Source organism: Bidens hawaiensis, unplaced genomic scaffold (genome assembly GCF_021521415.1).
Source record: "Bidens hawaiensis isolate Kalapana, Puna unplaced genomic scaffold, B.hawaiensis_p1.1 tig00014658_1, whole genome shotgun sequence".
Classification (NCBI taxonomy): Eukaryota; Viridiplantae; Streptophyta; class Magnoliopsida; order Asterales; family Asteraceae; genus Bidens; species Bidens hawaiensis.
This window is the reverse complement of record NW_027492282.1, coordinates 487,707-512,315: the sequence shown is the minus strand read 5'-3', so window position 1 is coordinate 512,315 and position 24,609 is coordinate 487,707. Positions and strand designations below refer to the sequence as shown.

At 40.2% G+C, this 24,609-nt stretch overlaps 2 protein-coding genes across 2 annotated transcripts; both read right to left on the bottom strand.

Annotated features, from left to right (window-relative positions):
* Positions 1-764: 764 nt before the first annotated feature.
* LOC143547210 (putative protein phosphatase 2C 51) lies at positions 765-13,442 on the bottom strand. Its single transcript, XM_077038693.1, has 6 exons — positions 13,130-13,442; positions 2,762-2,948; positions 2,007-2,113; positions 1,809-1,919; positions 1,533-1,689; positions 765-1,183 (listed from the first exon to the last, which is right to left on the bottom strand). The coding sequence occupies exons 1-6, from the start codon at positions 13,416-13,418 to the stop codon at positions 871-873; spliced, it is 1,164 nt and encodes a 387-aa protein (XP_076894808.1). The 5' UTR covers positions 13,419-13,442; the 3' UTR covers positions 765-870.
* Positions 13,443-16,656: 3,214 nt separating this feature from the next.
* Positions 16,657-22,924, bottom strand: LOC143547226 (ETO1-like protein 1). Its single transcript, XM_077038708.1, has 7 exons — positions 22,903-22,924; positions 22,282-22,436; positions 20,799-21,594; positions 19,652-20,574; positions 18,791-19,082; positions 17,554-17,863; positions 16,657-16,912 (listed from the first exon to the last, which is right to left on the bottom strand). The coding sequence occupies exons 2-7, from the start codon at positions 22,404-22,406 to the stop codon at positions 16,692-16,694; spliced, it is 2,667 nt and encodes an 888-aa protein (XP_076894823.1). The 5' UTR covers positions 22,407-22,436; positions 22,903-22,924; the 3' UTR covers positions 16,657-16,691.
* Positions 22,925-24,609: the final 1,685 nt, after the last annotated feature.

Here is a 24,609-nt window from a genome sequence, read left to right as displayed (position 1 = left end):
ACAAAATAAAGATTAAATTTATGTATTTTAAATATGTAAATTAAATAAGTTGGATAAAAAATTATTTCACGTTCATCAAACATATTTAATAGCATAGATAATTTAAGGTACTATCTTTAGCATAAAATAGAAATTTATAGTTCTAGAAATAGAAGCTGCTTAATTCAATGCTAGAAGCCTAAAATTTTGTTATATATGCTCCATTGGATAACATTTTAGAGCGTTATGATTTTCTTTATTGTGAAGTCATGCCCTAATGGTCATATAACCTCATAGGTCTACAATCCATTGAGTAAAGTGTTGAAAAGGTTGTTCATCGTCTTTAGCTTCTTTGTTATCAGTTATAGACAAGTCAATTGGATACTTGGATGGATCATAATACCCTTTTTCCCACACGAGAAATGGGCGTAGAAGAGATGCAAACCGAGCTTGTAGAACTCCAATCGCTCATTCAACATATTTTCTAATGGCTTCTTGATGTTGAGCTAACAACCTGTGTGTTCTAAAGTTGTGGAAACATTATCGACTTGATAAAGGCAGCACATGAAGAATATATGTCATCAATGAGATAATATGCCATGTTATTTTCCCGACCATTCACATAATTCATATTTGTTAGCACGACGTTCGGATCACCCAACTTTCTCGGTTACAAGTATAACCAATCTTTTCTTGCAACACGTGTGGGCAAGAGTGACTTATAGACGACGATATCATATATCAAAAATAGAAAGTTATAAAATTACATAAAAAAGCTGCTATACTTGTAAAAGGTTAACCATTACACTTTACTATAACTTTCAAAATAATCAACAGTATATTCTTTTTAATGACTATATCAAGTTTGATCTTATATTTCCCCAAGTACTGTCACAACTCATCCTTGTGCACCAGGGCTTCACCACATGCCTGTGCCAATGGAACCACAATAGCACTTAAATTATCAGTACTACCCCTCTCCAATGCTGTTTTCACAATGCAGTTTGCCAATGAAGACGAGGGTAAAAAGGGAAATCTATCATATGAGGAAACATTCTCTTGAGTGTCTTCATCTTCAATAAGTTGACAAACATTTTCAGGTGTCAAACTCTCGAAAACACCATCACTTGCAACCACCAAATACCGATCTTTAGCAGTTATGTTTCGCCAGCCCACCACTTCTGGTTCAGCAATCACACCATACCTAAACGAATCCGACCAATTTTTGTTTAAAAAAATGAAGAGTATCATGGTCGGTCGGATTTTATATAAATGGACACTATTGGCCTCCATATGTATTTACCAAAATGGTGTTTGGTTATTTATTATGTGTTTTTTAACAAACATATTTGGAAATCGTATTTATCTTTTTATTCAATCAATCCATTATCTGTTTTTTTAGTACAGGCTTATTGAAAAAAGTTATAATGATTTGGTCAAAATAAAAAAGAACTATAATGGCTTGATTAAACTAAAGATGCAATTAAGTTTTTAAAATGTTTTACATGACATCTTAACTTTATAAAACTTGAGTGAAGGCTTTAAAGGTTTACCTTTTAAGAGAAACATCACCAATGGCTCGAGAAACGGCCAATATGCCATTGACACGTGGCACATCCCAATCAAGAACAAATCCACCTGCCCCTTCGATTCGGGCCCGTTCATCATCTCTATTGGGATGATGATCACGAGTCAGTTGCTCAGCATTACCTGCAGATTTTAACCGACAATAAAAAAATAATTATCTTATTTTAATTCTTGAAGTAACGAATAACAATAATCACTTTTATATAAATAAACATCCAAACACCATGTAAGTGGGGTCTTACCTGAACATAAGATGACTCTAGAATCACCAACATTTCCAACTAGAAATTCTTCATCATTCAACAAAAGAACAACACTGGCCGTTGATCCTGCACTATACTTCTTCTTATATGCTTCCTGCATTCTCAAAAACAAATAAAGAATACATGTTTAAGAGATTGGCTTTAATAAAATCTTGAAGAACAAGTTAATTACGGTACTTGCCATTGAAAATTTCCGATCAATATCGCGAATCGCGCCCAATAGTGCTTCTTCCAAGATTTCATGCAAAGTTTTGTCATCAATTGCTAGTAAAACTCCATGAGAACTACACCAAACCAAAGAAACAAGTTGACCTACAGCAAATCTTGCTGGCAGCAATTTGTACATATTTACACATAGGGTTGTTTAACAAACTCGAGGCTCGCTCAAAATTTGCCCGTTTGTAAACGAGCTGAGCCAAGGTAAGCTCAGCTCGTTGGCTTGCTTGTTAGGCTTGTTAAAAAGCTGGTTCGTTGGCTCGTTTGAATAAAAGCACAAATTCTAATATGTACAAATTATAACACAAAAGTATAGCAGTATAATTCCTTTCATTTAAGCGGACAAGTTGGCTCAACGAGCCATGAGCCTAGCTTGAGCTCAATATTTTAGCTCGTTAAGATAAACTAGTTGAGCCAGCTCGACTTGATTTGTAAACAAACAGATTCCAAGCCCAACCTGGCTCGGCCCAACTCGTTTATAGCTATTTACACATGAAAGAGAATGACATAAGTGTAATTTAATGCATACAACCTTTTAATCTTATTTAATCACTTACTAATTAAAGAATATATATTTTTTTTGACAAAATGTGTTTCAGGTCAACCTAACTCCACTAATACCACAAATTTCCCATTATGGCTCGTTATCCATCCTATCTAACCCGTTTATTATACAACCTCTATCATTGATCCTATGAGCATTTCATGGAGCATACTGTTGTGTTGATGTAACTAAATCATGGTGATTATCAAGAGTTGATGCTTTTTTAAAACCGCCTGCAATGACATGCACGAGAAAGTAATCTAGCAAGTGTTGTTTAGCCGTTTCACTCGCTTCTATACCTCCATGACCATCAAACAATGCAAGTAAATCGACCTTAGCTTCATTCATTTCATCTTTCCCTGCAATCGTGTAATCGTGCCCTTTTTCATTCATCATTAACATTTAATTATATATACATACTGAAGAAACACTAACCGGACCCCTGACAGATTACTAGTAACCTGGGGGTTAGATAGATGTTTCCCACGAGGGGTTAGACCCTTGGAAGATGGTTCTTCTGATAACCTGCAAAACAGACACCGTGAGCTCGTCACTGAGAAGGGGGGGGTTCCTCCTTGTGACCACCCTCCGGCGTGAGAATCAGACTAGATTGCTCTTTAAATATAAAAGTATATTAAGAGATTGCTAGAGCAGATATCAGGTATATTATGATGATAATGTAATAAGATATGATAAGATGAGATGATCATACCATTTGTGGTATTTATAGCCGAAGGTAGGTTTCCAAGGGGTTTAGCCGGCCCAACACGCTACCAACTGTAACCTATGCACGTGCCCTGCCTGTGAGTGGTGGATAGGTAGCGGCTGACACAGAGCAGGCGTGTCGTGCACTCTTCCTCTTCTGCCAACTACAGGCTAGGCACGTGGTATGGCAGGAGTTGGTGGGTAGGCGGCGGCTATTGGTCACAGTGCTGTGGCGTGCTGTCTGCCATGCTGCTGTCAGTGAGCTGTCGCATCTCTGATCAGATCTTTTGCCCATACCTCGTCAGGTACAGTAAAAGATCCTTCAGTATACGGACTGGCTTATTTGGGCGGGAGTATTCCCCCTCCCGCCTCTGTGCGGGATTGCTCCCGGCTTGGCTCATTCCTTCAGGTGACACTGAACGATTGAGAGCTAAGTGCCTTGTGCGTGTAGCCATGCTGCGCGGGTGGCCTTCCCTAATGGCTTGCATCCGAGGCTGCGGGGACAGGCGGAGTCCACCATTGGGAGGCATTTCCTGCGGGACCAGCTTGCGTACTGCGCGTAAGGACGTCACGTCTCTGAGCATGGTTGGTCCTGCGGATCCAGTTGGTCTCTGCGCAGACGTCCCTGTTTAAGGTGAGTCTTGCGGGTCCAACTGGGCTCTGCTGGGACCTACCTCTTCAAGTCCCCCCAGTCCAATGTTCTTCTCATGAGTGTTTAATGAAGTGAGGTGAACTTTTGGACTTGAGCAAAGGGTTTTGAAAAGGGTTTTGTAAGGTTTTCCATGGGGATTCTTTCCGCGGAAGTCCTTGTCACTTGCAGAAATGCCCGAGTTTCCTGCTTGGTCTTTGGGTATGATGCGGGTAGGTCTGTAACCTCCTCGCAAGTCAGGAGCATTGAGTCCCAGTTGTATGTATTTTCCGTGAGGTTTTGGTAGTTTTGAACATAGTGATCAATTATGTTAAGACCACCAATTCCATCCTGGAGCTTCAAACAACGTAGTTCTCGATGTTCCCGCTATGCGGGGATGCTATTTCCGTTTCCGCAAGCATTGCCCAGAAGATCCTTCTTGGTTTCAATTCCCAGCGGAGCGCTAGGTATGTGAAGGGTTTTGCCTTAACACTGTACCTGCGCTCGTCTTACGGTTACTTTACTCTCAAGGTATTCCTGGCGTCAATTCCCTGCGGGTGCTAGGTATGTGAAGGGTTTTGCCTTAACACTGTACCCGCATCCGTCTTACGGTTACTTGTTCACCAAGGTTCTTGGCTTCAATTCCCTGCAGGTGCTAGGTATGTGAAGGGTTTTGCCTTAACACTGTACCCGCAGCCGGCTTACGGTTACTTGTTTGCCAAGGTTTATTTGGCTTCAATTCCCTGCGGGTGCTAGGTATGTGAAGGGTTTTGCCTTTACACTGTACCCGCATCCGTCTTACGGTTACTTGCTTGCCAAGGGGTAAGGGGTATTTTCCCGCTTACTTTTTAATACTTTCGAACTTTGAATTTTGAAATTCGAAGAGTTGGTGAAAAGATAAACCTCTGAAACGTCGTGCGACGGTTTCTTCTGACTGTGTCAGGACGTGCAGGAAGTTATGGTGACGTGACAGAACATGGTCATTCCAGTCGCTTTTTCAGGCGCGTGGGAGCGATTTTTCGGGCGCGTGGCCGCGAAATTACTGGCACACGTCCTTTCAACAGCTGTTGCCAGCTTGCTTTTTGCCACGTGTCATAGTTTCATTGCACATTTGATTTCTCTCTCCTCCGCATTAAATTCACCGCATTAATTGCGATTACTATATAAAGGGGGAGAGGGTTATTTGCAATTCACACTTTCCACTTTCATCTCTTCTTCTCAAGTAATTTCCGGCGAATTTTTCTGTTCAGTAAAGCATTACCCTGAAATCTCTTTTCGTCTTTCTTCCACCATGTCTTCTCATGATGCTGATGACCAGAAAACTGCTGGTGAATGCCAGTGCTCTCTTCCTGTCGATCTGTACCAGTATATCATCAGGAAGTTCATGCTCGAGTCTCTCGAGCCTGAGTTTCCTGAACCCCACCATACTGTGTACGATGCCCCTAGTGGCAAGATCGGGGTTTATGCTGCATTCTTTGTCTACGGGAACCTTAGGTTTCCGTTGACAAAGTTTGTGTACCGTGTCCTAGAGAGGCACGGTGTGCACCTGACAGAGGTGCACCCCATGGCCATTGCCAAGGTCCGGCACTTTGAGTGGGTGTGCCGGATACTGGGCCTTGAGCCCCTCGTTGATCGCCTGATGACCTTCTATACATGGAGGTGCATCCAAGGGTGGTACACTCTTACAACCCGTATCAAGGGTTTAAAGATTTGTACCACCGAGCGGAGTCTTCGCTCATGGAGAAGAGAGTTCTTCTTCATATCCGCTCGCGCCATCCCCATCGCCATGAAGTTCAAGAATGGCCAGGCACTTCCGAACCTTCCCGCCCTCAACTACGAGGAGGCGGAATGGTTCTCGAAGATTTCCCGGGTCCAGTCCCCGGTTTTCCGTTTTCCGGAGTCGGCGATGGTGATGTTGGGGATGAGCCGGGTGTGGAAGGCGGCGAATGCGGATAAGGTTCCGATCGTCCTTGAATATGGTTCGAACTCTGTCCCTTATGGTACGTCTTGTTTCATTTTGCTGACTTCGATTTTTACTAACTTTCTTGTTGATTTCAGAGGGGAACGATCTTCAGTCGCTCCTGAACCCGCGGGAGGAAGATGGTCCCGCGCGGATGGGTACTCGTGCTCTGGACGAGAACGAGTTGCCCATCTTAGAGCAGACCGCGGGTCGGTTCGTGGAGGTTTACCCGCCAGGCCAAGAGATCCTGAGCCACCGACGGCCAGGTAAGCCTATCTTCTACCCTGAACCTCTCAATGCTGTGCCTGCTGCTGGAGTTCATGACATTTCTTCTTCTGAGGAATCCGCAGAAGGTCCTCCACTGGTGCGGAAGAAAAAGGCTGCCGTCGGGAAGGGCAAGGAGAAGGTGGCCTCTACGGCCGACCCGGTAATCCTATCTGACTCGGAGTCAGATAATGCAGAGGTGGCGGGGAAGCCCGGTGGTGAGGAGACCACCGCTCCGGAGGCTGCAGGTGTTACCTCCGGGGAGGCAGCGACGACGACGGTTACCGGTGTCAAGAGGCCGGCTCCATCGGGTTCGCCCCCGCTCGTCCGTGCGTTCAAGCTCAAGAAACCCCGTGAGTACCCCCATAATTCTTGTCTAGATTTGTTGTTTCAAATAAATTTTTCTAACACTTTTGCTTGTGCAGGTGTGGATGTTGACGCATTCCAGGGTGGAGTTGGAGCAAGTATTCCCCCGCCAATGACGGTAGGCTCGGTCAGCCTTCCCGAGGCGTCGACCCAGGCGTCTACGCCTGCTTCCGCTGGTTCCAGCCTTCCTGAGGCTGTTCCAGCTGAGAAGGTGTCTCCGCCGGCCGTGAGTGCAATTTTTACAGCATCTTTCACGGAGCCGGCGGTTACTGTTGCTGAGGAGGTGGCGCCAAACATGGCTACCACAGCGGCTGCCACTATACCTGCGCCACCGGCACCGACGGCCGGACCATCAGGTATGCGCCAGGCTTCCCGCCGATCTATGCCACCTTCCCGTCTGCCTGACCTGTTGGATGGATTTCCTTTAGGTTCAGGTGATGGGTTTGGCGGCTATCGGCCTGTTATTGACCCTACAGGTACGTAGGGTTCTTTTTCCCTTATATATTTTTATCATCTTTTCCTAACTGCCTTTGTTTCTTTTGCAGTGTCGGATTCCAATGAAGTGTATGTTCCAAGATGGAACATACGCCGAGGAACAACCCTTCGCACCCCTGTGGAGTGCGTGGACTGGGCTCGCCACGCTGCTCCCCATGGTGCGTTGGGGGAAGCCATGGCTAGCTACCAAGAGGGTAGGCTAACCAATGAGCTTCGGGTTCTCCAGGCCCGGACGCAGCCCCGCGTCGAGCTGCTTTGTCGTGAAAACGACAAGTTAAAAGCAGCTCGCGCCAAAGATATATCTGAAGCGCGGGCTCTTCGGGAGGAGAACCGGCAGTTGGCCGCTGCCGCAGCCGAGAAGGAGAAGGCATTCAAGGCTCTCGAGGTTGAAGTCCAGGCGCGACTCGAGGCCCGCTCCAAGGCTGCCCAAGCTGTGAATGAACAGCTTCGGCTGGCCAAGGAGACTGCGCGAAACTCAACTGAGAGGGCTGCCAAGGCTGAAGCTGTTGTTGAGCCGCTTCGCGAAGAGAATGAGCAGCTTAAATGCAAATTAAAGGCTCTTCAGCATGCTCATGACGCCTTGGCAATGGAAGATGCCAAGAAGCTGCAGGAGATCCTTGACCAGAGGGGGGTGCTTGACCGCACTGAAAGGAAACTCAAAAGCGTCGAAGAGGCTGCCGCCAAGGAAGTTCAACTTGCCAACCTTGATAAAAACGGAGCCGAACGTGCTTACAAAGAAAGTCAAGCTACCCTCCAATGGCTGCTTCGAGAAGCGTTGCCTCAGGTATCTTTTTCTTTTTCTTTACGCTTTCCGCTCGTAATTAGAAAATGTTCTAACTTGTATTCTTTTGTAGGTTGCGCGTCGGGTCCTTTCAGAGACCTCTTATGACGATGCGATGAGCGCAGCCCTCAACGCTTCTCATGAGGATGGGGAGAAGACTGGCTTCCTGCTTGGTCTAGGGTTTGCTGAGAGAGGCTTTCCGCCCTCCAACTTCCCTTTATTCAATGTTAATACTGAAGCTGCTTATGACCAAGCTGTGAACCAGTACGCTGCCTTCCCGCATCCAGTGGTGGAGAAGGTGAATGAGGCTGCTGCTGCTGATGATGGGCTAAACATCCTTAAGGCTTTCCTTGGGCAGCCACGCTCAGACGGTGCTGGTCCAAGCGGAGGTGGCCCTGAAGCCTGATCCTGAAGATCTCTTCCCACCGCTAGGATAGACTTAGCTTTGTATAGATTTCTTTTAGGCGGGTAGTTACCCGGCCACTGTTGTAATACATCATTGAAATATTAATCTTTTTGCGTATAAGACTGTTATTTCCTTCTTTGGGTTCCTTGCTTTATAAACTTATGACTTGCATGTTTAAATTAGCAATTTTCCAAGTGTTCAGAATAAGAACCTTTGAACGTGGTTGATAGTGGGTTAAAGTTTCGCTTCCTCCTTCGTGATTGTGCGGGTAGAACCGTCACTTGCACTTGGTAGGATGGCTAAACTTTAACTTTTATCTAACCTGCGTGCTGGTTTTTCTTACTTTTTTAGGATAAGTTAACCTTTGAACGTGGTTGATAATAGGTGTGAAGTTTTGCTTCCTCTTTCGTGATTGTGCGGGTAGAACCGTCACTTGCACTTAGTAGGATGGCAGAACTTTACCCTTATCTGACCTGCGTGTAGGTTTCTCATCTTTTGAGGATAAGTTAACCTTTGAACGTGGTTGATAATAGGTGTGAAGTTTTGCTTCCTCTTTCGTGATTGTGCGGGTAGAACCGTCACTTGCACTTAGTAGGATGGCAGGACTTTACCCTTATCTGACCTGCGTGTAGGTTTTTCTTCTTTTGAGGATAAGTTAACCTTTGAACGTGGTTGATAATAGGTGTGAAGTTTTGCTTCCTCTTTCGTGATTGTGCGGGTAGAACCGTCACTTGCACTTAGTAGGATGGCAGGACTTTACCCTTATCTGACCTGCGTGTAGGTTTTTCTTCTTTTGAGGATAAGTTAACCTTTGAACGTGGTTGATAATAGGTGTGAAGTTTTGCTTCCTCTTTCGTGATTGTGCGGGTAGAACCGTCACTTGCACTTAGTAGGATGGCAGAACTTTACCCTTATCTGACCTGCGTGTAGGTTTTTCTCATCTTTTTAAGAATTTTGTTTTGAACCGTTCGACGCGCGGTTGTCGATAGGTTAGTGTTCATTTTCCTTTCATGATTCATGCGGATAGACCGGCACTTTCATTTAATGGGATGAACTCTTTCAACTGACCTGCGTGAAGGTTTGCCACGTTATTGGGTTCGTGCGGGTAAGACCGCCTTCCCACGCAACGACTTCACGTAATGTGAATGTCGTCACCAGTGTTGGATAGTTTTAACCGTTCGACGCGCGGTTGTTGACAGGTTATTATTCAGTTTCCTTAATGATTCATGCGGATAGACCGGCACTTTCATTTTTGGGTGCTGAACTTTTTCCCCTTCAACTGACCTGCGTGAAGGTTTGTCACGTTATTGGGTTCGTGCGGATAGGACCGCCTTCCCATGCAATGACTTCACGTAATTATGCGGTGAAAACCGGCATATTAGTGTCCAGAAAAGTATAAATGTAAAATCATCAGCTTCGATATTCTTAAAGAGAATCATTTCCATTAGAAGTGGCTCTTGGCCTTCTCTTTACAAATTGGAATTGATTACATGCAAACTGTGTAATTGAACTCCCTTCCATGTTGGGATGGGAGTGCCATCGAGCCGATACGCACCAGGTTCGGGATCTCGTTCTTTACGCAGCATGTAGTCTCGATTTTGAAGCTGGAATTGGTTCGTGTTTTCCCCAGCTGGGGTTCTATACGCACTCGCCTGCCTAACTTTTATTTCGCCACGAGGTGCGCGAGCGTCCCATCTCTGACGAATGTTTCGACCATGTCTTTTACGTCTATGCATTCTTCAGTGTTGTGGCCTTTTGTTCTGTGATAGTCACAGTACTTGCTCCGATCAGCATCGTGACGATGCCGGATTACTGGAGGCTTTGGCCATGGGAGCTCCTCAGTAGCAAATATGTCAGTGACGCTTTTGGTAAGTGGCGTCCATCTGGAGTTCCGGTGCGGCTTTACATTATCCCTTTCACCCAATCGGTGCTGTAAGCCGGATGAGGTGTCAAAGTTTACCCTTGACTGCCAAATGCCTTGCTTCCGTTTTTTGTTCAATCGGGCGGTGAGGACGTTGTCCTCTCTCGTCCTCTGGGTGTAAAGGTTTGTGTTCTGCGGAAGGTCTCTACCCAGTTGCTTCTCCGTTTCCGCATAGCGTTTGGCTGCTGTCATGATGCCATCCCATGTGGATGGCATTCCATCTTTACCCGTTAGGGTGCGGATAAGCTCTGGGTCTTGCGCGCCCTGGATGAAGGCTGCGCGAACAAGATCCTCGCTGATATTGCCCAAACTTAACTTCTTTGAGTTGAAGCGAGTGATGAAGTTTGGCAGAGATTCATCTTCTTCCCGTGTGCATTTGAGGATTGTCCATTGCTCCTCGGTATACTTTCGCTGCTGGCTGAAGTGTTGGCTAAACTTCTGCTGGAAGTCTGCCCAGTCGTAAATGTGGTTAACCGGTAAACGATCAAACCAAGCCCTAGCAGCCCCTACCAGCGTCATTTGGAACATGTAACACCACGTGGGTTCCGTCCAATTGCTAACGGTTGCCCCCGCTATGAACCTGTTCAAATGATCGTCTGGATCAGATAGGCCGTCATATGTGCCTATGTTAGGCATTTGTTTAGCACTTTTCGGGGCAATTGCTTCAGCAATGTCCCTTGCAAATTTGGACGTTCCTGCATTTGTAACGTTTGGTCTGAACGTTTTAGAGAAGTCTCGTGGACTTCCATCTATGCTTTTTGGTTTGAAGGCTTGTCCAAAATGCCTTTTCGGTTGGGTTTCCGTTTCTTTACGCTTCCCTTTTGCTTTATGACGAGGGTTCGCGTCGGAGTCGGATTCCTCCGAGTCATCCTCCCAGTATTCGAATTCGTCGGCCTGTTGCACGGAACGCAAGCGTTCATTTAACTCAGCCTGGAATTCCTTTTGTCGTGCCTCCGCCCATGCCTTGACTTCGTCGAGAGTCTGGCGGGGGAGTCTTCGTTTTTCGAACTGGGTATCGGTGGATCCCAGTAGGCGGTCATTTACTGCACTTGCCCCTGCTTTAGTAAGTGGGGTAGTGTTCGTAAAATTTACTTCACTTGCTCCGGCTTCGGTAGCCGGAGTAGTGTTTGTAAAAACTGTGTTGCCGGTATTCCCCCCAATAGCTGGGGTTGTGGTTACCGGAATTTCTCTAACCATCTTTTGTATAAAGTTTTTGAAAAAACTGGAGAAAATTGTAGTTCTAGCTTTATGCACGGATGGCGCCAATGAAGAAACACTAACCGGACCCCTGACAGATTACTAGTAACCTGGGGGTTAGATAGATGTTTCCCACGAGGGGTTAGACCCTTGGAAGATGGTTCTTCTGATAACCTGCAAAACAGACACCGTGAGCTCGTCACTGAGAAGGGGGGGGTTCCTCCTTGTGACCACCCTCCGGCGTGAGAATCAGACTAGATTGCTCTTTAAATATAAAAGTATATTAAGAGATTGCTAGAGCAGATATCAGGTATATTATGATGATAATGTAATAAGATATGATAAGATGAGATGATCATACCATTTGTGGTATTTATAGCCGAAGGTAGGTTTCCAAGGGGTTTAGCCGGCCCAACACGCTACCAACTGTAACCTATGCACGTGCCCTGCCTGTGAGTGGTGGATAGGTAGCGGCTGACACAGAGCAGGCGTGTCGTGCACTCTTCCTCTTCTGCCAACCACAGGCTAGGCACGTGGTATGGCAGGAGTTGGTGGGTAGGCGGCGGCTATTGGTCACAGTGCTGTGGCGTGCTGTCTGCCATGCTGCTGTCAGTGAGCTGTCGCATCTCTGATCAGATCTTTTGCCCATACCTCGTCAGGTACAGTAAAAGATCCTTCAGTATACGGACTGGCTTATTTGGGCGGGAGTATTCCCCCTCCCGCCTCTGTGCGGGATTGCTCCCGGCTTGGCTCATTCCTTCAGGTGACACTGAACGATTGAGAGCTAAGTGCCTTGTGCGTGTAGCCATGCTGCGCGGGTGGCCTTCCCTAATGGCTTGCATCCGAGGCTGCGGGGACAGGCGGAGTCCACCATTGGGAGGCATTTCCTGCGGGACCAGCTTGCGTACTGCGCGTAAGGACGTCACGTCTCTGAGCATGGTTGGTCCTGCGGATCCAGTTGGTCTCTGCGCAGACGTCCCTGTTTAAGGTGAGTCTTGCGGGTCCAACTGGGCTCTGCTGGGACCTACCTCTTCACATACTTTCACAATATTATTAATAAATACCAAGAATTGATGATATAATGTAACATTCAATTCTTTGCCCACAGTCAAACAAGTTCTTATCAGATTTGAGATTGCACACTAAAATTTTAGTCAAAGATGCATGAATTTCATATTAATGCTACAAAGTCAAACTTATTTCTAACCAAATCTAAATTCAAATTTATGCACTTAAATTTCATAGATAAAAGATGATTCCGTGTGAAACTAACATGAAACTCATGGCTTTTGGTTTGGCGTAAACGGGTTTGGGTCGAACCCATGAACATATAAAACGTGTCATATTCGTGTCAACCCGACAAGTTCGCAGTTGACCTGTTTAACCATTAATTTATTTTATTAGCTTTTTAAAATGCTTTTTTTAAATAATAGGTATTTTTTATGCGTAATCTAAAACTTTAAAAATAAATTTATGTTTTAAACATAATTGCTTCAACACAAAATAAAAATAACATTGTAAATATTGAACTTTAAACTTTAAAGCATTAATATATATAAATCCTTCAAAAATTAAAAAATAAAATAAAATGAACCATTCGAGTTTGTGTCGGTTCGACCAGTGAACCCGCAAACACAACCCATTTATCAAAAACCCACGAAATTGTTAGTATTTTAGTGTAATTGGATTAACTGGGAAGTTCGGGTTTATTTGGAGAACCACCGAAAAAACTTAACTTTTAATCTGAAAGTTTATCTCTGAATAATGAATTTCAAAATCAGCAACAGAAATCACAACGTTTAAACCAGCGTTCTTACCAAATAAAGGTAAGCGTATACCAAGATTGCAGGCAACACGATCCTCTTGGTACTTCCTATGGCCTTTAATACTCGCAAATTCACAAACTTTAGTCGAATTTTTGAGAGATTGGAGCCATTCGGCAGCACACTCAGGAGACTGAACAACAGCAGGAGCACCACCCTCGTTGTAAGCGATCATACACGGTGAGCCATTAGCTGACACCACAGTTCCATCAATGGAGGAGTTTAATAATAATATTATTATTAATGTTGGAATTGCTGCTAAAACCCCAATTTTGACTTTCATTAGTCAAATATCCAGTTTGGGAATAATAATAATATAACCGTAAGACTTTTGGGAAGATAAATTGTATATTATATTACACAGGATTTGTCAAAATAATAAAAATAAAAAGATTCATTATTTAAAAGAAATGAACAGAATTATAGGTAAAAAGAAGATAAAATATATATTATAAACAATAAGAAGTCTAAAATCTCATATTTACAAATTTGATTTTTTTATATACAACATTTGCAAAAATTGTTTTGACCAATTATCCATGGATAACTATGATAAATGAGATGAGAGATTAGATAATAAAAGAGAAATTATAACCAATTTCTCAAAACTCTTTTGTCTCATGACCCATGGATATATAGGATATATAAGATGAGAAATTAAAGAATTGGAAATGAAATTATAACCCATTTGCCAAAATTATTTTGGCCTATGATCAATGGACAATTGAGATGATAAATTAGAGAATTTGAAAGGAAATTATAACTCATTTGTGAATATGGTTTTGTTTCATAACCCATGGATATGTAGGATGAATGAGAGGAGAGATTAAACCTAAATGAATGTGGGATTGCCACATCATCCTTATTATTTTCTTTTATTAGTATAGTTAGAAGTTCAACAACATATACATTAATTAATTTTATTTTTACAACAGCAACGTTTTTGTGTTTAGTCTAGTGCACTTTAAGCGGGTGTATGGGATTGTTTATTTTGGCCATTTATAACTTTTTAAAAAGTGAAATGATGTTTGAGAGCCCGTATGATGTGAGTAGATGAGTTGGATAAGTTACAACTTTGTAACTTATGACTTTTTATAAGTCAAAAGGAGGAAAGGAATCCCAAACACCCCCTAAATTTGGAGTATTTCGTTGTCCCATTATGGTTAGACTATGTTGTCTTAATCGGGCTCACGTTGGCTTCAGAGTTTGGCTTGGGCGTTTCCTCAGGAAACCATACATATGGCTGTCACTTGACAGTCGTTGTGCCGGCATATGAGCGGAACTTTTTGGTGTAACATACGGTGAGACGGAAAACCGGGTGGGCTCGGGATTTGAACTGACAACGTTACGCAAGTCATAACTCAAATCAAATCATTCATTGTCATAATCCACTAAACGTAACATAATTGAGGATTAAACTTGAGTCTCCACTAAATAATCCAATTCTTTTGCTGTTTGGTCATAAGTGATGAACATATATACATTAATTAATTAATTATAAATGTTATTTAATTTTAAAACTTCAAAACTTTATTTCTTATAATTTATATAAAACACGTCATCGTGAATAATTTTTACTGTTTTTTTCCGTGCATGAGCATGTCAAACTAATTCATAATGTATATTATGATTCCCTCGCAGGTAGTTTATAGAGTTGTTTTATTATCATCCTTTATCATTCTCCGATCTCTGGTTGATCTTTTTTTCCTCTTTTTTCTTTTCTTTAGATGTGATATGGTAAAGCTTATGTAGTTCAAATGTAATTGTTTGAGCATGGCAGACTTTTATAAATATTTGTTGATTCGATTCGTATACGCAAAAGGTAATTTTTACCTAAACAACATATCATATCAACCCAATATTTGTTATTAACCTAACATATTGTTGGGCCGAACAATAGGATATATTTCATAATGGGAAAATTACCGAAATAGACAAGTTTAACCAATAATTTATCAAAATAGACATGTCTATTTAGTCTACATCTCTCCAAACATTGGTTTTTTAACCAATAAACAACTGACACGTCACCGAAGCCGGCTAAGGCGGCTAAGCCTTAGCCTCCACTTTATGGGCACGGAATTTTATAAAAAGTAAACGGGTCCCACCTTTAACCAATAAAAATTCGACACGTGTCAAAGGCGGCTAAACTTAGCCTACATCTATGGTTATTTAGCCGGCATCTCTGACTCTTAGCCACCTTTGAGATACGAGTCTATTTAGTTAGCCGGCTTCAAATATTCCTTCTTAGCCGGCTTCAACTCGGCTTGTAGGCTAAGGCTTCTTAGCCGCCTTCAATTTTTTTCATTTAGCCGTCTAATTTTAGCTGCCAAAATTGAATATTTTACCAACCTTATTAAATATTTAGTCGGCTTCACTTAGCCGGTGTAAATTTAGCCTCCAAATTGAATATTTTACCAACTTACCAACTCTATTAAATATTTAGCCGGCTTCACTAAGCCGTCTTATTAGCCGGTGTAATTTAGCCCCCAAAATTAAATATTTTACCTAATCAATTATTTAGCCGGCTTCGCTCAGCCGCCAATTTTTTTTCTCCTAGCCGGTATGTTTTAGCTATCAGCAGCTAAAACATGTTGGTAAAATATTCAATTTTGGGGGCTAAATTTACACCGGCTAAGAATACGGTTAAGTGAAGCCGGCTAAATATTTAATAGAGTTGGTTAGTTGGTAAAATATTCAATTTTGGCGGCTAAATTTACACCGGCTAAGAAGACGGCTAAGTGAAGCCGGCTAAATATTTAATAAGGTTGGTAAAATATTCAATTTTGGCAGCTAAAATTAGACGGCTAAATGAAAAAAATTGAAGGCGGCTAAGTGAAGCCTTAGCCTACAAGCCGAGTTGGAGCCGGCTATGAAGGAATATTTGGAGCCGGCTAACTAAATATACACGTATCCCGAAGACGGCTAAGAGTCAGAGATGTCGGCTAAATAACCATAGATGTAGGCTAAGTTTAGCCGCCTTTGACACGTGTCGAATTTTTATTGGTCAAAGGTGGGACCCGTTTACTATTTATAAAATTCCGTGCCCATAAAATGGAGGCTAAGCCGCCTTAGCCGGCTTCGGTGACGTGTCAGTTGTTTATTGGTTAAAAAACCAATGATTGAAGAGATGTAGGCTAAATAGACATGTCTATTTTGGTATATTGTTGATCAAACTTGTGTATTTATGTAATTTTCCCTTTCATAATCCTACAAAATACTATTTATTAGTTTGTTATAAGTCAATTAAAATCAAGTTCAAGTCAAAGTCTGTTGTACATGGCAATGCTTGAGACACCAAGTTTTGTATTTGACTCCTTGGTATAACTTTGTTGTTCTAATTTTTGGCAAAAACATAACATGATTTAGATAAGGGGACTATTTTTATTTTTTAAAGCAAGCAATGGATTATTTAACACATATTAATGCACAGACATTAATGTTTACAACTTACAATATACTCATCAAGTCGTTACATTTTCAACATACACAAACCAAAAAACCTATCTTTGTGTAACATTGCATATAATTATAAACTCACTAATTTGTTTAATCATTAGGGTTCTTGGCAATTTACACGGCTTCGAAGTTGAAGCATTTCTTGATGATTCGGGTCAAAAGACAGGGCGGCCCGACAGTCCCGCATGGCACCCAATACATCCCCAATATGTTCATGAAACGCTGCCCGTAAATGCAATAAATGCAGGTCTGCTTTGAATGCAATCGCCCTTGATAGCTCGGCTGTCGCTTCTTTCTCCTTATAATTGTCCATCAAGACTGAAATTTGACCACAACCGAATTTAAGCGGGCCCCACAAGAATATTAAAAAAAAATCTAAGGGGTTTCGTATCTGACATGGTAATTTTTTAACGAAAACAGGTCAACAACCTAACCCGACCTGTACCAGATATTTACATGTTTTGACTAGAGGTGTAAATGAGTCGAGCCCAGCCCGATTAGGCTCCAGCTCAAGCTAGGCTCGTTTCAAGCTCTATTCCAAAGCTCGAACTCAGCTCGTTAGTAGTTTTTCAAGCACATGTTTGGCTCGTTTATTATTTCTTAATTAATTTATATGCAATTATAATCATTATTATATATATTTTAATTATAAGTTTTTATTATATATATATTTTTTAATTATAACTTTTCTAGATAACAAAATATGATAATAAATATCATTTAGTTATATTTATAATAACTTTATATAATAATATATTAAACAAATATTATGTAAATAACAAGCTTATTTAGGCTCAAGCTCGTTTAAGCTTTGGCTCGACTCTTTAGAGAACCGATCTCACGTAGCTTACTAGCAGCTTGGCTCGTTTACCCTTACTTTTGACCCGTTTAACAAGTTTCCTTTTAGGCTCTTTTTTATTTATTTAACCAGCCGTTCAAAAGTAAATGACCGAAATAACCTGCTGCGCGATATCTGTAAGGATAAACCCGAAGAGGATCCAAATGAGTGACCATTTCAAGATCGATCTTCGTCTGTTCACGTTCACAATACTGGGATCTCTTTTCATATGCAGACGCATTATTCCACGCCTTCTCAATTAGTTTTGTCATTTCCTCAAAAGCAGCAGACTTGTCATTTCTTAAATAATGAACCCGAGCAAGACCCTGGTGGGCCCGTGTGTGCCTTATTTTAAGCGCATTAATGTAGCAATCGGCTGCAAGGTCTAGTTTCCCAGAATCTACATAAACGCTTCCTAGATTGTTCAACGCCTGCAATGTGTTAACTGTCAGTCTTCAAATGTCAAAGTTAATATTAATGATAAATCATACAAAAATCTTGAAGACCCAAATTATTATCTTTAAGTACTGCTAACCAGTACAGGTCGGGTCAACTGTCAAGTTGGTCTGACCCGTGAATACTTCATCCATTCTTTTCATTGAAATAATAATTAACTTGTTTATTGAAGCAAATCAAAAGGGTTTTTAAACATTTTATGATTTTAATACACTTCAGATGACTTTTAATCCGTTTGACCATACAACCCAAATCGGCTCATTTATGTGAGCGGGTCAAAAATTCGGGATAAAGATTGTTTATACATATAATACACTTCAGACGACTTTCAACCCGTTTGACCCATTAAGGACAACACATAACCCAAATCGGCCCATTTAGGTAAACGGGTCAAAATTTAGGGATAAAGATTGTTTACACATTAAGTAATGCACTTCAGACGACTTTCACCCGTATGACCCGTTAAAGAGAAAACACACCCAAATCGACACATTTAAGAAAACGAGTCAAAATTTAGGGATAAAGATTGTTTGTACATTAGAATACACTTCAAATGACTTTCAACCCGTTAAAGATAAAACACAACCCAAATCAACCCATATAGGTAAACGGGTCAACCTTTACAGATAAACATTGCAAAAACCTGGACTTTCATCCCGTTTAACCCTTTAGAGACAAAACACAACCCAAATCGACCCATACCGGCAAACAGGTCTTGGATTATCAACTCATTTAACCCGTTAAAGATAAAACAATCCAAATCGACCCACCAAGGTAAACGGGTCAAGTTTTAGAAATAAAGATTGTTAAAACCTGGACTTTCAACTCGTTTGATCTGTTGAAGATAAAACAATCCATTTAACTAAACTAGTCAAAAGTTAAGAGATAAAGATTGTTCAAACCTGGCCTTTGCGAAGCCTATCGGAAGGGCATTTAAGAGCATCTTGAAGAAGTGCTACAACGGTTGAAGAACAAGTAGGATCTTGGCTAGAATCTGCCAAAGCATATGCTTTTAGAAAAAAGGCTTCAAAAGATCTATTCAACTTAATAGACTCGTCGGCTTTTTTCAACCCTTCATCACAATGGCCCGTGTCATATAATATCCAACCCTCATAAACTAAGCGTTCATGTTCAGTCGATGCATGTTGGCGAGCCAACTGTAAATTCCGCAACGCTGCTTCAGGACAATTTAACCTGAATTAAGATTAACAAGAAATTTAACATGCGCCACAGTTGTTTTTTATGATTAAGTTGTATATTAGAACAAGAATAAATGACAATTAGACACAGTACATTATGACATCTTTTTTTGTATGTAAGGCGTCAACTATTTCCAAAAATTAAAAACGGACAAATGCGTGTGTGGATCAACCCGACTAAAGATGTTCAAAAACCTCTTAACCGATCGCACCACCCAAACCGAGCTACCCCCGTCGGCCTAGGAGTAATACGATTCACTTTACAGTTTGAAACCAGGTTTCATGGTTCGGTTTAGGGTTTTGAAACTTGCAGGGTAAACCAAACCGGCCAGAGATGTTAAAAAACATATATATACTTTTTTAATTTATATAATTTAAAAAAAATAAAATAATTTTGTCACGTATAGAAATCTAACAATCATAACATGTATTGTTAACTGAATAGAAACCGAAGCCAGTTAGAGATTTTCACAGAGGAAGCGGTTATAAGTTACAACCTGGTTAACAGGTAACAGAGTCGCCCGCCCTCCCGCACACGGTATAATAATAGCGATAATAATATACCTGAGTAGAAGCAAAGACTGTCTAAAATACAAGACCCCTTTAGCCGTTTCAGACTCCAACATCTGATATATCACAGAAAGTGACCCGATGTCATCAACAGCTGACCACCGATCATACAACTGTAACCAACAATCTGCACTTGTCCAACTTACAACATGCTCACGAACCAACGTCTGAAACTGTGTCGCCGGGACCCGCCCTTCAAACATCCTATAATCAGGACAGATAGTAACAATCGCTCGCACATCACGAATCGCCGATTCATAATCTTCAACAACCAAATTAAAACAAAACCTCAGCTCCAAACACTCAACTGTAAGCTTAAAACCAAGAATCTTGTTAATTTCCGCCATCGAATCTTGAACATTTTGCTTTTTCATTAATGTAGCCGCGCGGTACATGTACGGGTACGTTAAAGTCGGGTCCAAGTTTGTTGCTTTTTCAAGATCTTCCAATCGTTTTTCATTATTTTCACAGTATAGCGATCTTTCTTGATACATCCACCCTAAAGGTGTGTAATTTGAAATAATCTTGCTGAGTTTGTTATAAGATTCAACCTTTTCACCCTTGATTTGACCAATTCTGGTCAAACCAGTGATAGAATAAGCGTGCCCTTCGCTCAATGCAGCCTGAAAGAAACTCTCGGCTTCGTTATACTCCTTCTTGAGTAACTTCACACATCCCAGCATGTGACACGCCACCATTTTTTGTTGACTTTTTTCTGAGGAGTTGACTAACTGTTCCAAAAAGCGGGCAGCTTTATCGGACCCCGGATCAAGATCCATAGCAACTTGGCTTAATAAACAGTAGAGTGAAAACGAAGAGGACCCCACCATAACCGATCTACGCAGACGGTTGACATTAGTCAACAAGTCAACTACGTGTTCATCATTAAGAGAATCTGGAAGTTCTTGAAGGAAAACCTGTGTAAAAGAAACTGGGAAATAAATATCTGAAGACTGTGTTTAAATGAGTTGTGTTTGCGGGTTGGCGTGTTCAACGGACACCAACCCGAACATGACTCAAACCCGCGAATTTCATGATGTGTTTTCGTGTTGTTTTAGTAATTCACACCTCTATTCAATATGAAACCAGAAACCTTAACAAAGTAAATAATAACGACTTGGAATAATCTTTAGTTAACAACCTGCAAACAAGAGGCAGCAAGAACCGGGCAATTATCTTCTAGAGCATATTCCATAAGCTCAACCACATTGTTTCTTGATAAAACGAGTGTTGCAAGTTTCCTATCACAGGAATCTTTAAGATTCTCACAACAAAACTTACTTGAAAACACCAAGATTTCTAGTAAAAGATCTGTTGGTAAATCAGGCAAAACACCCATTGAGCTAAATTCACTAATCACCTTCATACCCGTTGGTGAAATGTCGTTTTTCGACAAATCAATAACCTCTGAAACCGATTCTATAAAACACCCGTTAAGCATAGAACGAAATGGAGGTGAAAGAGCCGCCATTTTTTGTCTGTCACACACTATCTTTTCATCCCCGATTTGAAACACAACAGTTCCCAATAAACAATTCGTTTGATTCATCATTGTACCGTCAGGAAAACCAGGGTTTGCTACAGACGGGAGCTCAGAACCAATGTCTATCAATCCAAACTCGTTTGCACATTTTCCACAAGAAGAGAGTATATCCGATATAAGTTCTTCACCTCGTTTTTCATATTTCAACCATGCCCCGAAAACGAGGCGTTCATGAACTGTGCTTGCTTTGAGCCAAGCTAATCTAAGGCTTCGTCTCATTAGTTTAACGTCACCGAGGCCTTTAAAGACTTGAAACCGTAATAAATAAAGGTTTGACCGCTCATGCGGAGAGCATGATTCGAGTTCTTTGTGGATTTGTGCTAACACTTCTACATAATCGATAGGTTTAAAATAGGGTAGAATTGATGGATCAGGGACTTTGATTAGAGATTCTCTGCAAATAACATAAGTAAACACAATTAAAAGCAGGCCTCTAAACGAACAGAACGTTCAGTGTACAATTTGTGAACCGTTCAGTGGGAAGTTCATTTATTTAATAAACAAGCGAATATGAACAAAAAAGTTTGTTCATTTAGTTAAACGACCAAACACGAGCACATGTTTTGTTCGGTCAATTTTTTTCGTGAACGCATGTTTACATTCATATATGTAAGTTAGCTTACGCTTGTTTTAGTTTAATCAGTTACGTTCGTTAATGTATTCATTTTAAATTGTTTGGCACATTACAAATAATATAGTTTTAATAACTTTTTAGGCCAACGCACTGTTTTTCACATTTCTTTTAACTGGTTTTAGCTTCGTTCTTTTACATTGTGAATTGTTTGTTTATATTGTTAACAGATAAACATAAACAACACGAGCATGTTAATTTTCTTAGCGAACACGAACACCCCATTCATTTAATTGTTTGTTTTCAATCATTTGTGCAGTTAAAGTTAAACAAACGAACGAACACGAACATGCTTCGTCCATGTGTGTTCGGTTCCTTTACAAGCCTAAACAAAAGAATGAATATATACATCTATCTATAATCAAAGGGTGATTGGATTGACATTTCAAAAGTGATTATATGACATTGAATATTCAAAATTACCATCAAAACAGCAAACGGAAAGCTTACAACGAAGAAGGAGAGTGAGGTGAAACTTTTGAAAGCTTTCCTCTTTCAACTTGCAGCCATGATTGCGGATTCAAAGCATTTAGATGTGATTCTTTACAAGATTCAGGCGGGAAGAATGTCTTCATGGGGCATAACAGATGAACGATTTCCAAGAGCTGGTTTTTCGAGGAAATTTTGCAACTGGAATGAATCAAGAACTTTTATAAACTCAAATTTCCCAAATTTGAATCCTGATGATAAAAAATATCCCACTTTTCCACAATATCCAAATTAGGGTTTTTGAGGCTAATTCTGCAACTTATATCAATCAAAAGCATTTATAAGCTCAAAATTCCAAAAAACCCATTTTATCTTAACTTGATTAAAATCTCTCAAATCTTCACAATGTCCAAATTAGGGGTTTTTCAGGCAAAATTCTGCAACTTGAATAATAAAGAAAAATTAAAATCTCAAAATTCCCAAATTTGAAATTGGGATTATCTTATCTTGATCATAATAAACATCAAATTAGAATTTTGAGGGAAAATTCTTAAAATTGAATAAATTAACAACAATTAACCCTCAAAATCCCTAATTTTAAAACAAATTCTCTTAATTTGCTGATGATTAGAATAACTATACCAAAAACAGTGGTTTATGTTTCCTTAAATTCCTTAAATAATTACACAGGATCTCTGCAAAACAACAAACCAAAACCACATTAAACTTACCAAATCTTTGAACCTAATAAAATACAAACAACAAAAAAACAAGAAACAGAGGGAGATTGGTTACTAACCTTGTTTGGATTACAGTAAAGATATAAAATTTCTTCACCAAATAAATGAATTACAAACAAACAAAACAAACCCACTAATCTAGTGATTTGGATGAACAAAACCCACAAGCTCAAAGTGAAAGAATACGAATAAAAATTCAATCTTCTTTTTTTTTGGTAATTTAAAAGGTTTCCCTTTCCTTTTTCTCTGTTTTGTTTTCTATTCAATTTCCCACTGCCTTTTTCCCGTTGGAAAACATAAAGATTGCAGCTGAATTGCATAGAGTTGAGGTGTTTATTAGTGCCAGCAGAGAGTACAAGTGTTGAGCACGTTGTACACGTTCAAGATGGGTAGAAAGATTGGGTTTGTTAATGACAGGACTGGTTTTATATCAAAGATTTGAAGAACCAATTCTACAGTTAAAAGTGAATACATCACATAGGACTGAGGAGTGATTGGTGGGGTACATTTATTAATGTATTGCTTGAGTTTTATGTTGATTAATGTGACTAAAATGTATATGTACTAAGAGTGCACATGACTGATATTTATGTATATGTTTTTCTAAAACACATTTTATAACTTTACTTTCAAATTATATATATTTTAAAAATTATGGACAATAACTTATATAACACATTTTCTACTTACGTGTACATTTTAATTAACATATATAATTGGTGAACATATAAACTAACTAAACATTTTCGCATTCTTCTTTTTTTATTTCAACATCTTTCATATATGTTTCAACTGTCAGCTCTATATGATCGAAGGGAACATTTTGCTAATGTGAAGATCGAATGCATCTTCGCACGTCATGGATGGTACACAAATAAAACATATAATTCATTTGTTGACTCTAGCTGTGTAATGATTCATGTCTTGTCTATATTATGTTAGCATCTCTAAAGATATTATTTTTTCTTGATTCAAAATACAACGAACAATGTAATTCTTTTTTATTTTTTTACCATATTATAATTTGTTTGTTTTACTAATTTGACAAGGCACAACTCAACATTGTAAGACTTTTTGTAATGAGCTTCTGAATCAATACTACAAAGATTTAATTTAGACCAAGTCTTTTAACTATTTACTACGGTGAGCGATCAAAGAGGTGATATCTCATGCTGACTGTTCTTGCAGCCAAAATGATAAGTAAGTCAGAGCTTTGAGACAAGTTAATGAAATGGATCAAGAGGATAGAAATGAAGTTGGAAAAATAAGGAAACCAAACTTAAATGTTTAAAATCTCGCAACTGAATAACTTTGGAACATTTGTTAATATATATTTCATATATACCCGATACAAATATTAAAATATCATATATACTCATGCAGAATTAAAAATATTATATATGTCCTTACAAAGTTATTAATATATATAATGTATACCTAATTCATTAAAAAATTAAAAAATGACAATATTACTCTAGTTTGTTCAGATACGATAAAAAGTTTACAATGTAGATCATTCGATGCGATAAACCTTCAAATGACTTGTAACTTTGAAGAAGTGACAAGAGACGATTTGGTTATCGTTAAATGTGAGCAACGTCGATTAAAA